Raw genomic sequence first — 15,969 nt, 5'->3', positions numbered from 1 at the left:
TGCAGAGCTGTGATGTGAGAGAGGATAAGACTGGAGAGATCTAATTGTGATGGAAGCTCCTGAGGAAGGAGCCCCACCTGAGACCTGGAGGTTGGGTGGTAAAGGGACTAGGGGCAAAGGGCCTAGTATGTGGACAGGCTTTGAAGGACTTGGAGGAATAGACAGGAGAGTAGGTTGGCTGGGCACACTGAGTGAGGGGGAGAGATTTGGGCAATGAGGGGAGGTGAGCACCAGTTCATAGGGGGCTCAATGTATTTTTTTGGAGGGGTTTTAAGCAGAAGAGAAACGGGATCCAATTTCTATTTAAGGAAGATTCCTCTGGCTGCGGTGGGCCACCCTAGGGATGAGGGACTCATGCTGGGTCTCCTCTTCCTCATTCCTTCTAATGTATCCCCCTCGCAGCACCAGAGTAATTTCCCCAAGACAGAGGTGACTGGTTTCCCACATTATGCCCACCATGAGTGGTAGAAGTAGAGAAAAGAGTGGAAGGCAGGCGGTCAGCTAGAAGGCCACGGCTGTGTTCATAAAGGAGGAGGTGGTGGTGGTGGGCGCTGGCAATGGCAGTGGGAAGGGGCAGGTGGGTGGATTTAGGCTGGCTTGGTGTCTGGTTGGCACTGCGGAGATTTGCCCGCTAGGTCCGAGGACCCTGGCTCTGCCTTATTGTCCATCCTGGCATGCAATGGGCAGTGGGAAGTGCTGGCGGAGAGAGGCCCGTTGTCCCTTACATAGCCTAAAGCTGGGCTTTGTTTCTCCACTTGACAGATGTGGGAATAGACTTGAACCTAAGCTTGAACCTCTGAGGTTCACAGAGCCCCCTTTTTCAGGCCGTGAGCTCATGCTCTCGAGAAGCTGGAACATCGATCTGCAGATACCAAATTCTAAGATGGCCCTTGGGGCCTCGCTGCCTTTGGTGTATCTAAGTGACCACAGTTAACCCGGGTATCCCCACAACCCGTCTGTGAGGTTGCAACCATTATTGCCATTTTACAGATGCAGAAACAGACTCAGAGAGGTGAAATGCTATCCTAGGACACCCAAAAGAAAACAGTGCAGCCGAGATCTGCACACAGGTGTGCTGGGAGATACCAGCTAATGGGCAGCAGGTCTGCAGAAAGCAAACCACAAACGGGCACAACCCCACCTTGGCAAAGCCCCAGATGAACCACGTATTTGGCAAGCCAGCAACCAAGCTGTGGGCAAATGTTCCTTTTCTTTCTACTGATGACTAAGTCTTTACGTGTCCTGGATGAGGTTGGCTCACCTGCTTTTGGGAGGAAAAGAATGCAGATGTTTGGAGATCCAGTGTTGAGGTTTGATACACTTCGTATTTTCCATGGTAAACCACATGTGCTTTGCCATCCTAGAGACCTGGGTTGAGATCTCAGCTAAGCTGTTTCCTTACCGTGTGGCTTTAGGCAAGTCACTCAGCATCTCTGGGCTTTGTTTTTTTGGGTTTTTTTTTGCCTTTTTTCCCAACTGCAAAATGATCATAATATCTACCTACCAGGATTATTGTGAGGAAAAAGCATGAAAGCTGTCTAATGGCACACAAATGGTGCTTTATTGATATAGTTTCCTATCTTTCACCGGACATCCAGAATATGTGTCCTGAAGTTCACATTTTTGAAAGACGACTGTCAAAATGAAACATGCTATGAATGGGGTTTCCAAGGTGAGGGTACAGAAGATCCAACAGGGTGGACCTGGATGGATGTGGCCAAAGGAGATGCCTCTCCTGTCACCGAGTCCTGTGTGCCTTCTTGGCTTCTCTTGTGGCTTAATCAGAGGGTTCTTTCTCTCCCTGAAGAACAGGGTCAGAGAACTGTCAGCCATTCCCTAGGGAGCACCAGAAATGCATGTCTGTGCAGATCTGAGGTTCACAGAGCCCCCTTGTTCAGCTCTTGAGACACTCTCAAGAGACAGATTATAAAGCACCATGAATTGGGGCAAAGGCTGACAGGCAATTCCAGGAAATAGATATAAAAATGACCACTAAGCATATTTAAAATTCTTTATAATATAAAAATACAATTTTAAACAAAATGTAACTTTTTACCTATTAGATTGGCAAAAAAAACCCCGAAAAAACAAAACAAAAACCCCGACCCCACAACGTTTGATAATGCCCAGTGTTGCTAGCCCTGAGGCAGAGCAGATCTCAATACACTTTTGTCGGTTATGTAATTTGGTGCAATGTTTTGCAGAGGGTATTTTGACATTGTTTATAAAATTTAAACTATAAGTACCATTCGATTGGTAAGCTTCCTACTGGTAGGAAGTTACCTTATGGGTATATTCTTTCAAGTATGCAAAGGGTTATGTATAAAGAAAACCTGTGAACAACTGGAATGTTCCATGCGACTGGGCTGGTTAGATGAACCCTAGCGCATGGATGTGGAATACTAAGTGGTTGCTAGGAGAACGAAGCATTCTTGCTTGTGCTAATGTGGGAGGAGCCACAGACACACAGCTCCTTTAATCAGCTCTAAAGAGCATGGCACGGAGTCACCCCATTTGTGGAAACACATCTGTGTGTATGTTTTGTTCTTACCATTCATAAAACAATTTTGGATAGATGTACAAGAAACCATTAAATGTTGAGGGAGTACGGATAGGGGTTGGAGGACATACTGTTTAAAGACTTTCATTCCATATTTTTCATACTTTATTTTTATCACGAGCATGCATCAAATTTTCTACTTTTAAAAAAATCACCCCCATTCTCACAGATGGTGAGACAGTCTTGGAGCACGGAAGTGACTTGCTCACACTCACAGACGGAGCGACCCGGTGTTCCCGCATGTAGAGGATCATTACAGCACTTTGAATTTGAACCCTAACTCTACCACCTACTTGCTGTGTGACCCTGGGCGGGTTTCCTCGCTGCTAAAATGAGGACAATAATCTCCTCCTATAAGAACTGTTTGAAGGGTGAAATGAGAAAATGCATGTCGAGAGTCCACCTGTGTCCAGCACAGAGTAGATGCTAGTGCAAGGCTCTTGTTATTACTGTTGTTGCTTATTGCCATTCTCATCAGTTTGGTCCCAGAATCAGGATCACTGCTTGTGGGAGAGCACGGAGCTGGCCCCAGGACTTGAGGAGCGCTGAGCAATGAAGTGCGCTGGGTCTCTGGATCACAGAGGACAGGCTCAGAGGCAGATCTGTGGATCTCTACTATAAAGATTCCAGCCCTGGCAGCTAGTTTCCACTCAGAATAGGAGCTGGAGCCCTCCCCATGCCCCCAACCCCAGAGAGGACCATATGGAGAGTCCCTCAATTCCCTGCATGCTATGCACTGCCATGGAGTTGGACAGTCATAGGCTTAGTGGGCTGGCTGGTGCATTTGAGGACATACCAGCCTACCTTCCATTCTGCCTCTGAAAAAGTAAAAGCCCAGCAAGGAAAAGAGACCTGATCCTGTGGGAAAAGCCCTAGACTGGGAGTGAGCAGGCCTTTACGAGTCTGGCTTCTGACCCAGTCTTGCTATCTGACCTATAGAAAATCCCTTCCCCTCTCTGGGCTCCCATATCCCCATTTGTGAGTTGTTGGCGTTGGGAAACACTATCACTAATGTCCTCTAAGCACTGACATTTTACCCAGTGTTCTGGGGCCTTACCAAGCTTTGAGGGCCCAGAGAGACTCAAAACCAAAAAGATGGAGTATGGGTTGAGAGGTGAGCAGGGGAAATGGGGGAAAGTTCCAAACTAAGTATTCAATTTCACCTTGTCTCTTTATAGATAGGATTCATTCATTCAACAGTGTGTATGGATCCCCTTATGTGTATCAGGTGCCGCAAGATCAGAGTTTGAGTGTGATGATTCTTGAATGGTGACATTCCTAGTGGGTGGCACTTGGATCTGAGCCAGAAGCTTAGAGTCAAGGTTTGGCTCTGCTTCTTAGTGGCCATGTGAGGCTATGAGGTTATTTCTGCTCTCCAAGACTCAGGTTCCTCATCTGTAGAATGGGGATAATCATTCCTACTTCAGAGTGATTGAGAGGGTTTCCTGTGATATTGGATGTAAAGCTTTTGGCACAGTGGTAGCAGATACCCATTTTATTTTATTTTATTTAAAAATTTTTAAAGATTTTATTTGTTTTGGGGGGTAAAGCTTTTGGCACAGTGGTAGCAGATACCCATTTTATTTTATTTTATTTAAAAATTTTTAAAGATTTTATTTGTTTTGGGGGGGCAGAGAGAGAGAGAGAAAGAGAGAGGAGGGTCAGAGGGAGAGAATCTCAAGCAGACTCCCTGCTGAGCACAGAGCCCAGCTTGGGGCTGGATCCTAGGACCCTCAGATTGTGACCTGAGCAGAAATCAAGAGTCAGATGCTTAACCGACTGAGCCACCCAAGCGCTCCTGGGTACCCATTTTAAAACAATGACAGGAAAGACCAGGGTAATCTTGAGTTTGAATGGCCAGTTCAACCACTTACCAGTCATTTGATCATAGGCAAGTGGCTGAATTCTCTGAGGCTAAATTGTCTCATTTGAGAAATGGGAATAATGATGATTTTACAGTAGATACATGAAGATTGGAGCGCAGGTTGTGAGGAGAGTTATGAGAATTAACCAAGTACACATCTGTAGGCTCCTAGAGCAGTGCCTGGCACATAGTAGGTGCTCATCTGATTCGCTGTCCTGCTCTGAACTCCTCTCTCAGCAGCAGGGATGAGCCGCAGGGTACAGCTTAGGTTTATTTTTGGCCTGTGCAAGTCCAGCTCATAAAAATACAATCTTGCTCCTTGTCAGCACTTCTGCACTTTTATTTATTGTTCTTGCCAATCCTGGGGCCTCTCCATGTGGGAACCTCTTCATTATTGATAATCCCGGGAAGTAGTATTTTAAATTTTTATGATCTGTACTTTGAGCCATCTGAACTGCCATGTATTATCTGGCCTTGCCAGTGAAGGGGGAATATATCCAGACGAGGGGTCCTTTTGGGATGAATAATTTATCCCATTTTCACAATGCCAATTATGTTAAATTATGTTCTTCATATCAGCCACTGACAGGACAATGGGGACTGATGTGTAAATATGAAAACAAATTTATATCTTTGCCCATATCCACAATGGTATTTGAAAATCTGGAGGTTCATTTTTCCAAATATTTGTAAAACCCCACTTTAAATGATAAAAAGCGTAGAAAGGATTTTTCCTCTTCTGTCTCCCCTCCCCCTCCCCCTTTCTGTTATTAATCAAGAGCTCGGAGCTCCATTTTTCCCCACTTTTTTTTTCAACTGCAGAGAATAGAGCCTTTCTTTGCAAATGTATTTTCTCTTCTCTCTTTCTTTGCTTATGTAAGCTGATTCCTCCAAGGTACAATTAATGATTGGCTAACATTTCTTATGCTTTCCCCTTTATAGTAATAAAAAAAAAAAGGCGTCTGTTGCCATATCTTCTTTTATAGAAAGAAAATGTTTCTGGCTCCCCTCCATGGGAATAGAACACCAAATTTCATGACACGCCCAATAGCTGGTTGATTCCAGTAATTCTGTAGGATTGTATTTCTCCTGTTCTCTACATCTTTCCAGCGTATCTCATTGCAGCCAGAGGCTTCTCCGTTACCTGTAATACACATCTGGAAAGACACTGCCGGTTTATAATCCTTCCTTGGCTTCTCACTGCTTTCAAGTTAATCTTCAAGATGCTCTGTATGGCATTCGGAGCCTCTGTTTACCCCTCACTTCACCTGTCCTATGCCCTGGCCACTCAAAACCGCTCACTGCGGCTCCTCCACGCGCCAGCCCCCTGAGTGTCTTCTGAATGTCTGCTGGTATATGCTGTTCCCTCAGTCTAGAAAACCTTTTTCCCTAAGTGTGGGGAGGCAAGAATGGAAACAAGAAGCTGGCCAGAGAACTATTCATGGAGAGATGACGATGCTCTGGGCTAGGGTGGCGGCAGTGTGCCTGGACAAACGGGTTGATTTGAGAGGAGTTTTTGAGAAGCAGGAGCTGGTGCTGAAATGGATTTAGAGAGTGAAGGGAAGGAAGGGGTCATGGGAGAATTCCTGTATTCGATTTGATATAAGCGCTGGCATGGATAATGCTGCTATTTTTGGGGGATGACTTGGGGAAGAAAAGTTGAGGGGCAGGTGGAACCAGGAACCCAAGAGCTTTGCTGCAGACATGGTATATTTAGGTGGGTTGGTCTAAGGGCAAATATCCAGTAGGGTAATCTGAGTGCTGGATGAGGTCCGAATTAAGTTATAAGGATAAAGATGGACTTCGAAGTAATAGGAGTGTGAACACTCAGAGGGGGTGTGTAGGAGGGAAGCGTGCCCATGACCTCACTCTGAGCAATTTTAACATTGAGAGGTCAAGCAGAAGGGGAGGATCTTGAAAAGGAAACTGAGGAGAGCTGGTCCTTGAACAGAAAGAGAACCAAGAGAGATACAGCCATGGACACAAGGGAGAAGGACATTTCAAGGGGTAGGGAGCAAACAAGCCTACTGCTGACAGGTCAAAGAACAGGCCAGAGGACTGTCTGTTCTTGTTCTAGGCAAATGGGCAAAGACCTGCTTTTGATGTGGAGATGGGGTTCTAAAGAGCTAACACTTCCTTAAGGGTGAAGGTAAAATACTAAGCAACTTGGGTTGCTTTTGGGGAAAATGTGGCTTAGCTAAAGAGAGGAGAAGACTGAGGACCAGCGTGGGTCAGGGACTCACCTGACCTGTGTCCTGTGTTTGAACTTGGTGGTTTGAGGAATGGGGCTCCAAAACCAAAATAACTTTTTTCATTAGAAAGTCACTCAGGGCATAAGCAGCCTGTCATAGGGGTTCAGGGCAAAGCAGGACATGGATTTGAAGGAAGGCTATGACCTCAACTCTACCTAAACTCAACACGCCCTCCCATTACTGCAAATGGTAAATGGGATACTCTAAAAAGAAATAGTATATATATAATTATAAATATTACATGTTATTTATGTATTTATTATAAACATATATAAATCATATAAGTAAATGATATATAAATTTATCTATATATATTTTGAACTTGATATGAATGGAATCATATAATATACAAAAGAATTTTGTGTCAGGTTTCTTTTGGTCAAGGTAATGTCTGTAAGATTCACCCATGTGTGTGGCATTCCATCTTATGAATAAACCACAATATATGCATTCTCTTATTAATGGACATTTGGATTGTTCTCAGTTCAGGGGTATTATGAAAAAGTGGCCATGAACATTTTTATTTGCATCTTTTGGTGGATCCATTATATTTTGAGGTGATTTTTTTTTTTTTTTTTTTTTTGCTGGTGCCAGAAAAAAATCTACTGATTTTGTTATGCTTATTTAGTATTTGGCCATCTTACTAAATTCTAATAGCTTTTCAGTTCATTTTTCTTGGAGCACATTTTTAGGAGATAGAGCTTTTTATCTCAAGTAACAGAAAACCTAACCCAAATTGAATTAAGGCCAAGAGTGTATATTGGCCCCTGTAACTGTAGAATTCAGTGTGAACTTCAGGCAGGGTGTGATCCAGAGGGCAGTGTGTTCTGTGGGCCCATCTCCATTTCTCTAGGGTCCTCTTGGCTCTGCCCCCCTTCATACGCTACCTTTGACTTCATCTTGACTCCTTCTTATTGTGACAACAATCTCTGCAGAATTTTCAAAACTCAAGTCCTCACCACACCAGCCAAAGGAAGAGCATGCTTCCTTTGGAAGAGGAATGCCCATAAAGAGCAAGGAGGCTTCTTTCCCCAAGTCCCTAGTCAATATTGCCTCATATCTCATGGTCCGCATTTTGAGCCAATCAAATTTTGTGATCAAGAGGATAGTAGGCCCTGATTGGCTTAACCTAATTAGGGACCATTCCCATTATGAAGGGAGGCATCAATCCCACCAAACCACGTGGCTGCCACACAAAGGGACAGGGGTGAGCTCCCAAAAACAGTATCTGGGGACTTATGATCTAAATGGATGCTAGGGAAGCAACCACAAAATGTTTAGTATGATATTCAGAATGATATTGCCTATGATTATTCATTGTCCCATTCCAACAGTTATATTTTTTATTTTTTTAACATTCAATACATTTTTATTGAAAAAATGGAAAATGTGTAAACTTTACATGACTATGTTATAAAAATATGGTTGATGACTTTAAGCAATAAGTCTTTTATTTATTTATTTTTATTTTTTTATTATGTTATGTTATTCACCATACAGTTATATTTTTAAAGTTCTATCACCTGTCTCAAAATGTCGGCGATGCTTAGGGTCTTTTAAATTTTTGTGGGATGACAAAAATGGTTCTGAGATTTTTGAGAAGCTTTGGAAAAGATGTTTATAGAAATTGAGGGGCAGAGGGAAGGACTAAGAAGCAAATGCTTCCTAACATTTGCTGTGTGATGTGTAGATGCCTGAGATCTGATTGCTAAGGATCTAGCAGCAAAGGATCAACCCAAGAGATGGTTGGTGGTTGAGACAAAGTTGGCTGTGTGGGAAAACATGTCAGTTTTCTATCTTTGTACAACAGATTTCCAAAAATGTAGTGGCTTAAAACAACACAAATATATTATCTCCCAGTTTTCATAGGCCAGAGGTCCAGGCACAGGTTAGCTGTGTTCTCTGCTTGGAGTCTCAAGGGTCTGAAGTCAAGGCATTGGCCAGGCTGTCCTCTCGTTTGGCTCTAAGGGTCCTCTTCCAAGCCCGCTGAGGTTGTTACCAGAATTCAGTTACTTGTGGTTGTAGGACTGAAGTCCCCACCTTCTTGAGGGACCTGGCTGTCAGCTGGGGTCACTTTCAGCATCTATAGTCTGCCTTCCAGCTGCATGGCCTTCCTGTAACATGTCAGCTCACTTCTTCAAGGCCAGCAGGAGAATGTTTCTCCAGTCTGCTATGATGGAGTTTTATAATAGCATAACATAATCGTGGGAGTGACTATGCCATAATCCTTTCTACACTATTGAAAGAGGAGATTATACTGCACATGGACATGGGGTTGGAAAGTTGGGGGACTGAGAATGCCACTTACCATAAAAGGTAAAGGCAATTATTGCCCCAAGGCTTATGGGTTACATGACACAATGACCCGGAAATTCACACTGCCTAGAAATAAATACTGAGATGCATTATAATATGTACACACACACATATCAGATATATACATAATATACATATATACATATATATACACATATAAATATACATATATACAACATGGAGAATAGGAAAAATAAATTATAATTCCAAGTTTGTGAATATTTCTAAAAATGTGGATTCAGAATGATCAGACATCTACATTTTCTTTTCTTTTTTTTTAAGATTTTATCTATTTATTTGTCAGAGAGAGAGAGAGAGAGCTCAAGCAGGGGGAGCAGCAGGCAGAGGCAGAAGCAGGTTCCCTGCTGAGCAAGGAGCCCGAGGCATGACTGGATCCCACGACCCTGGGATCATGACCTGAGCCAAAGGCAGACGCTTAATTGACTGAGCCACCCAGGCATCCCAACATCTACATTTTCTATACCACTTTATAACCTGACAGTTGATCTAGTGATATCCAAAATATTTGGAATCATTAAAATTTATAGAATAGCCTTTAAGTTTACAATGCACCTATACATACATTATTCTCTTTGGCCCTTCCCAGAACATTGAGTTAGGTAGTAATAGAAATACCTAGCCTGGGGGAGCCTGGGTGGCTCAGTCGGTTAAGTGTCTGCCTTCGGCTCAGGTTCTGATCCCAGTGTCCTGGGATCAAGTCCTGCATCTGGATTCCTGCTTGGCAGGGAGTCTGCTTCTCCCTCTCCCTCTGCTCCTCTCCTCTGCTCATGCTTGCTTGTGCTCTCTCTCATGCTCTGTGTCCCCCTCTCAAATAAATAAATAAAGTCTTAAAAAAAAAAAAAGAAAGAAAGAGAGAAGGAAATACCGAGCCTGTGAGCTATGATGCTTTAAGTGTTGCTTACTTAGTTACATTGGCTCCTGACTCTCACATACCCACGAAAACTCACATGACAGCAAACAGCAAACCTTGTAGACTACGTGTTATGTCACACATTTCTGTCTTTGGCCTTGTGGTTCACTCTGCGGAAAATGTCTTTCCTTGGCTTGCTCACCTAGTAAATTCCTTTTTTTCTTTTTAGAGGTGGGGGGTCCAGAGGGAGAGAATCTCAAGTAGACTCCCCACTGAGAGTGAAGTCCGGTGGGGGGCTCGATTCCACAGCCCTGAGATCATGACCTGACCCAAAACCAAGAGTCAGATGCTTAACTGACTGAACCACCCAGGCACCCGTCACCCAGTAAACTTCTATTCATCCATCACTCCCTACTTCTTTTTTTCCAGGCAAGGAGGTCAGGAGCAAGCTCAAACAGCATTGTTCTTGAGAAGTCCTTGTCTTGATAGGCTGAGTAGGGAAGACCTGTGGGCTGACAGGTGCAGGCCAGGCTCCATTCCACATCTCCTTTGAGCATCCGTGGGAGAAAATTTGACAGCACTCAGAGGCAGTGTTCAAATAAACATTTGTTATTGAATGAATGGTTTGAGTGCTTATCTTCTGTGAACTCATTTAAGCCTCACAACAACCCAATGAGGTATTTATGGTTATTGTCCCACTTTATAGATGAGAAAACAAAGACAGAGAAGGCTTAGTAGTAGAGATAGTGTTCAAACCCAGCACATACCCTTACACCTTCCTACAGTACTGACAGTATCAGTGTCTGCCCCACAGGATAGAATGAAGTGAGATATGCACATCAATTGTTCAGTGCCTGCTATATGGTAAAATTGCAAAAAATGAAACTTATTTTTATTACCTGTGTCAAAGAAGCTTCTGCTTTCCTATTCTTCAGAATAGGAGGTAGAAAGAAAATAAAAATAACAGAACAACCCACTCCACCTCCCAAAAGACCCTCACCCTTATGTGGCTGCCCCACTTGCTTATTTGAAGGAGCCAGGGCTCACTTCCATTGTTTGGAGGAGCAGACTACCGAGAGGGGTGGGACACGAGAGCAGAACTGACGTCTGCATATTTTGGGTTCTAGAGGATGGAGAGGAAGAAAAGTGCGAGGCGGGCTGGTCCCCGAGCCTCCTTAACCGACACATGTTAAGTGCCACACGGAAGATGTTTGGTAATAGCAGTCCTTTCCCCATCCTTTCCTTGTTGAGCTACATTTGGTCAATGGCATGCCTCACAGACTTAAAGACTATTCTTCATAGGAGAATTTTTTGCTTGAGTCAGTACACTTGACTGCTGTCTCCAGGAAAACGTGGTGGGAGTCTTCAATGAAAATTCAGTTAATTTAAGCTCCAGTGAGAAGTAAGAGTGATCATGGTTAGAAGACAGCTTCCTTTTAGCTGGGTGACTTTGGAGAAGTGACTTAGTATCTCTGAGCTTCAGTGTCCTTGTCCGAAGAACGGAAATAGTAGTGGTATGTTGATAAAGGCATGTGAAGTGTCTGTTCTAGTTCTGGCACATAATAAATAATTCCAGAAATATTACCCATTATCATCTCATTTAACCTTCAAAACAACCTTGTTAAATAAGGATGATGATTATGATTATTGCCCATATTTTACAGGTGAGGCCCTGAGTCTCAGACAGCTTCTGTGTTCCCCCTGACCCTGTGGCATTCGGCCATGGTTATTGATTATCTGTCAGGTTCTTTTTTCTTCCACTTTGCCTACACAGTGGGAAGGAGTTCCATAAATGTCTTGGCAGGTTGACAGCCTATCTTGATAAGATATTAACCACCTCTGCAAAATATTCAGGCGTTAGGAAAACAAGATGATACAAGAGATTCCAAGACCTTTATGTTTTTCTCTGTGCAAGTCCCTAAGTCAAATTGGAGTCAAGTATATGTATAAAGGTTGAGCTACAAGATGTTCATCATAACTTGTTTACATAAATGTTCAACCGTAGAAACTCACTGGATTCATGGTAGTGTATGCATACAGTGAAATATTGTGCTCCATCAAAAGGCAAAACACAATTGGGTATTTGTCTACATAAAAATGTTAGTATATTGTTGTATGTTTAAAGTAGGTTATAATTCATGAAGTATGAATCTGTCATGTAAAAAAGAAATAATGTCTATGTAAATAGCACACATATATCTAATCTATGCATATATATGCATATAGAAACGTCTGGAAAGGTGCGAACTAAATCGTCACCTATGGTTGTCTCTATTGGAATGGGGAAGTATGGGTAATTTGAATTTTCTACTTTCTTGTGTGTTTGAGAGCGAAGTTCTTTATTTTCTGACCTTTATGCAATGTATACAGATTCTAGCTACTGAGAAAAAGACCAAAAAAGCGTTTCGAGTCTCCATTTATGCTAACAGTAGTTGAACATTTCAGGTGATTGTGAAGACAAGAACAGAATATCAGCCCGAACAGAAGAACAAAGGGAAGTTCCGGGTGCCGAAAATTGCCGAATTTACGGTCAGTTTCTTTACACAAATTGTAAAGGTAAGGCTGGCTTCGGCCAGCTCAAAACTCCTCGTGCTAGTCGGGCAGGTGCTCCTGGGGGGTGGGAAATGATACAGGCTGTTTCCAGAGGATTTCTGGAGGCCATGCTATCTGGCTCACTGAGTCTAATCAAATAACAAAAGGTGGCCTCCTGAGGACTACTTACGCTCTCTTCTGCTCTGGAATCCTCAGATAATTTGAAAATTGTTAAATGTGCCTCCTTTCTTCTTTTTGCCCCTGTCCCCATCTCTCTACCTTTCCCTCACAATCTCCAGGAAATATGATAGGAAATGTATTAAAAAAAAAAAACCCTTAAATTTTAGTCAGTGGATGGTTGTAACAATACAAAAAAGACAAAGGGGGGGTTAAAAGCTGACTTCTTAGTGGAAAAAACCCAAATGGTTGACTTTCTATTTCTTGGTGGAGGGGTCCCTAGGAAGACTGATAAATATATATCACTGTGATAAGTCGATGAAGGAGTCATGAAGCATGCTCTGCAAGGACGAAGGGAGAAACTTCAGGGAAGTACCCTGGAGAAGTCACTTAGGTAGCTGAGAAGAGCACAGCTTGTGCAAAGGCCCTGAAGCTAGTCCCAACTCTGAATAGGAATAAGGGCAGCGAGGCTAGGCTCTAAGAAGGGGGTAGGGAGTAGGCAGATATGAGACAGGAGAAGTGGGCAGAAAGCAGACAATTCTAGGTCGTGTAGACTCTGTGGAGGAATTTAGGTTTTATATTAGAAGCATAAAGGAAGCCTCTGAAGGACTTCAAGAAGGGAAGAGACATGATTTAATTGGGTTTTAAATAAAGCATACTGGCTTTTATGTGGCCGGTGGACTGTGGCAGGCAAGACGGAATGTGGGGAGACTGTTAGGCTATTGCAATCATCCAGGTAGAAAGAGATGCTGGCTCTAACAAGAATGGTGAACAGGTGGAGAGACACGGGAAGACCTAAAAGATATTTAGGAGGCAAAATCAGCCATGCTTTTACTAGAACAAGTGATTCCTTAGATGCACATTGGAGCAGTCTGACTGGGTATGAGCCCTGTTTCCACCTAATACCAGCCAAGTGGCCACTGCAAGTCTGAAAACCTCATGTATCAGATGGAGGTAACAGTAGGGTCACTGTGAGGGTCAAGTGCAGAAGACATGCAGAGCACTGCGATCTGTACATGGTAAGTACACAACCAACAGCAGCTCTTCAGCGTCCGCTGGGACTGGGGGCACTGAGAGTGAAAACAGCCCTTGGTTGGAGTGTGTACATGGATAAACGTGTGGTCTGTTCCCGTCCCTCCCTATCTCCCTGCTAAATCTGGGTTAAGCAGCTGGGTGTGTGAGCCTGAAAGGGAGTGTGGCCCCTCTGTATGCATCCCTCGGAGTGTGGGAGTTCCCTGGATGCTGACACCTGCTTTGAGGGCAGGGGCTGTTCCTATTTTTGGTTGTAGCTTCAGTGTCTGGTTCTCAGCATGAGCCTAGTGAGTATGGACCTGGCCTGAACTGCATACCCACAAGAATGAGCTCGGAGCTTCAAGGGGGGGGCGGGGGTAACTTGGTGCATGAAGTATATACACTGGGCCAGAGAGTAAGCTGACCTGTGCTCCTGGCAGTGGAGAACATTAGAAATATGCCCAGATTCACTCTAAATTATGGGCTTCTGTGATATCGTTCATCTTCTTTTTACTTTCCTTTTTACTTCCTTTACTTTCCTGTGCTTTCCAAATTTGATATGAGCATGCATGATTTTGATAATTAGAAAAAAAGTAGAATTATTTAAAAAATTTTTTTTTACCAAATAGAGTGTTACAAGCTTCTGATGAAATTATTCTTTACTTATCAGTCGCTTTACAATGATGGTTATGAAGACACACAATAATTTGGGCAAATACTTCACAGGGAGAGTTGAGTGAAGAAAGCAGGGATTCAGATTGTGTGTTTTCCAGGATTGGAACTATGCAAAAAACCACAGGTAAACACAGGAAAAAGGACATGGCAGGAATGTATCAACATATGATATCTGTGGCCGTATTATAACAGTGGGGTTGGATGATTTTCTTCTCTTCTTCGACCACGTTCGGTGATGTTGCTATTTAATCGTATTTAATGCCCACAAGCCCCTGACAGACTGATGTAATCCTCCGTTTCTCAAAGGGGAGCCATGGCTCAGAGCAGTGATGTGATCTGCTCCTCTAGCCAGTACGTAGCAGGGCCAGGGCCCAGAGCTGAGCCAGGGCGGCCTTTCTGTTCAGCCACGCCGCCTGCGGTGGTCACTCCCCATTCAAACAGAACAGAAGTGAGTCAACTAAGACAAAGGGAGGGGCTCAGTCAGGGTCTGGGGCTGCAGAATTCCCCTCCCCCCACCCATGAGCTTGACTCGATTGGTCCTGGGGGTCAAAAGGAAGAGAAAATGGGGATAGCAGTCCTTTGTCAGCACTGCTGTCAGGGGTGGGCAGAGGGCCCTGCCACTTGGAACAAAATGGGAGGAATGGAGCAAATCCATTTGTTTACGTAAACCCGTGAGCATTCAGTAGCTTTTTTTGCTTTCTTAAAGAGAGCTGCCTTTGGGTTGTGTGAACGATATATCTGTTGGGGTGAGGGTGGCTTGAGGGCCTGGTAGGAGGTTTGGGGGGAGAGTCTGAGGGTCTGACCTGCGGGCTGCAGCAAGTTTTGGGGGCCCAGGTGGGCTGTTCTGAAGATGAATTTTATAGGACTTGTTCCTGGTGGGGAGAAGGGGGGCGGTTATGGGTGTCCTTGGTGTTTGGCTTGGCTGGATGGCAGGAGGATGCTGTCCACTGAAGTAGGAACTGGCAGACCTAGGTTGGGGGCATGCATTGAATGAGAGGTGCCTGGAGCCTATGGGCCATGGATGGTGGTCTGGTCACCCTTGTATGTAAATGGCCTGGGGCTCAGGATGGAGCTCTGTGCTGGAGAACCAGGGCTGGAAGTCAGAGAATTCCCGGTTAGCCTTAGAGAGGGTGGTGCTGGTAAGCAGTGGCGGGGCTGCCTCCCGAGGATATTGCTCATGGAGGAGGTAACTGTGGGGATGGCCAAGATGCATCTGTCCCTCGTTCCAATAGTCTCACAGAGGTGCACCAGCTTATTACTAAACATCTCAGAGCTGACCTGGACAGGGCGGCTCAAAGCCATGTGAGAGAGAAGGAGAGGAGAGAACGGCGGGGCAGGGGGAAATGAATTGAGAAAGGTTGGCTGAAAGAATTGCCTGGACTTTTTGTGTTTTCTAAAACCAAGAAGGCTCTTGTGAGAGGTCACAGACTTGAGAAAGTGTTCAGCAGGCTATTTAAGAAGACAGGAGCATGCAGAGAGGAGCCCCTCCTTCTTTCTTAGTCTCGGGAGCTGGGTGCTCCTGTAAAGCTGATTTTGTCATGGAAGGTGCTGTGCAGGGTGCTGGTCTCTGCTGGGTGCTGGTCTGTGCAGGTGCTGGTGCTGTGCAGGTGCTGTTCTGTGCAGGGTGCTGGTGCTGTGCAGGTGCTGGTCTCTGCTGGGTGCTGGTCTCTGCTGGCTGCTGGTGCTGTGCAGGGTGCTGGTCTGTGCAGGG

The 15,969-nt window shown here is 44.3% G+C and overlaps 1 protein-coding gene across 1 annotated transcript in view; it reads left to right on the top strand.

The window, feature by feature from the left end:
- NSG2 (neuronal vesicle trafficking associated 2) overlaps window positions 1-15,969 on the top strand; it is a 57,483-nt gene that overhangs the window by 4,875 nt on the left and 36,639 nt on the right. The window contains exon 2 of the mRNA XM_040630279.1: window positions 12,309-12,392. Coding sequence (XP_040486213.1) covers window positions 12,309-12,392 — 84 coding nt within the window. The remainder of the gene's footprint in view (window positions 1-12,308; window positions 12,393-15,969) is intronic.

Source organism: Ursus maritimus, unplaced genomic scaffold, assembly GCF_017311325.1.
Source record: "Ursus maritimus isolate PB19 unplaced genomic scaffold, ASM1731132v1 scaffold_15, whole genome shotgun sequence".
Classification (NCBI taxonomy): domain Eukaryota; kingdom Metazoa; phylum Chordata; class Mammalia; order Carnivora; family Ursidae; genus Ursus; species Ursus maritimus.
This window is presented reverse-complemented; position numbering and strand designations above follow the sequence as displayed.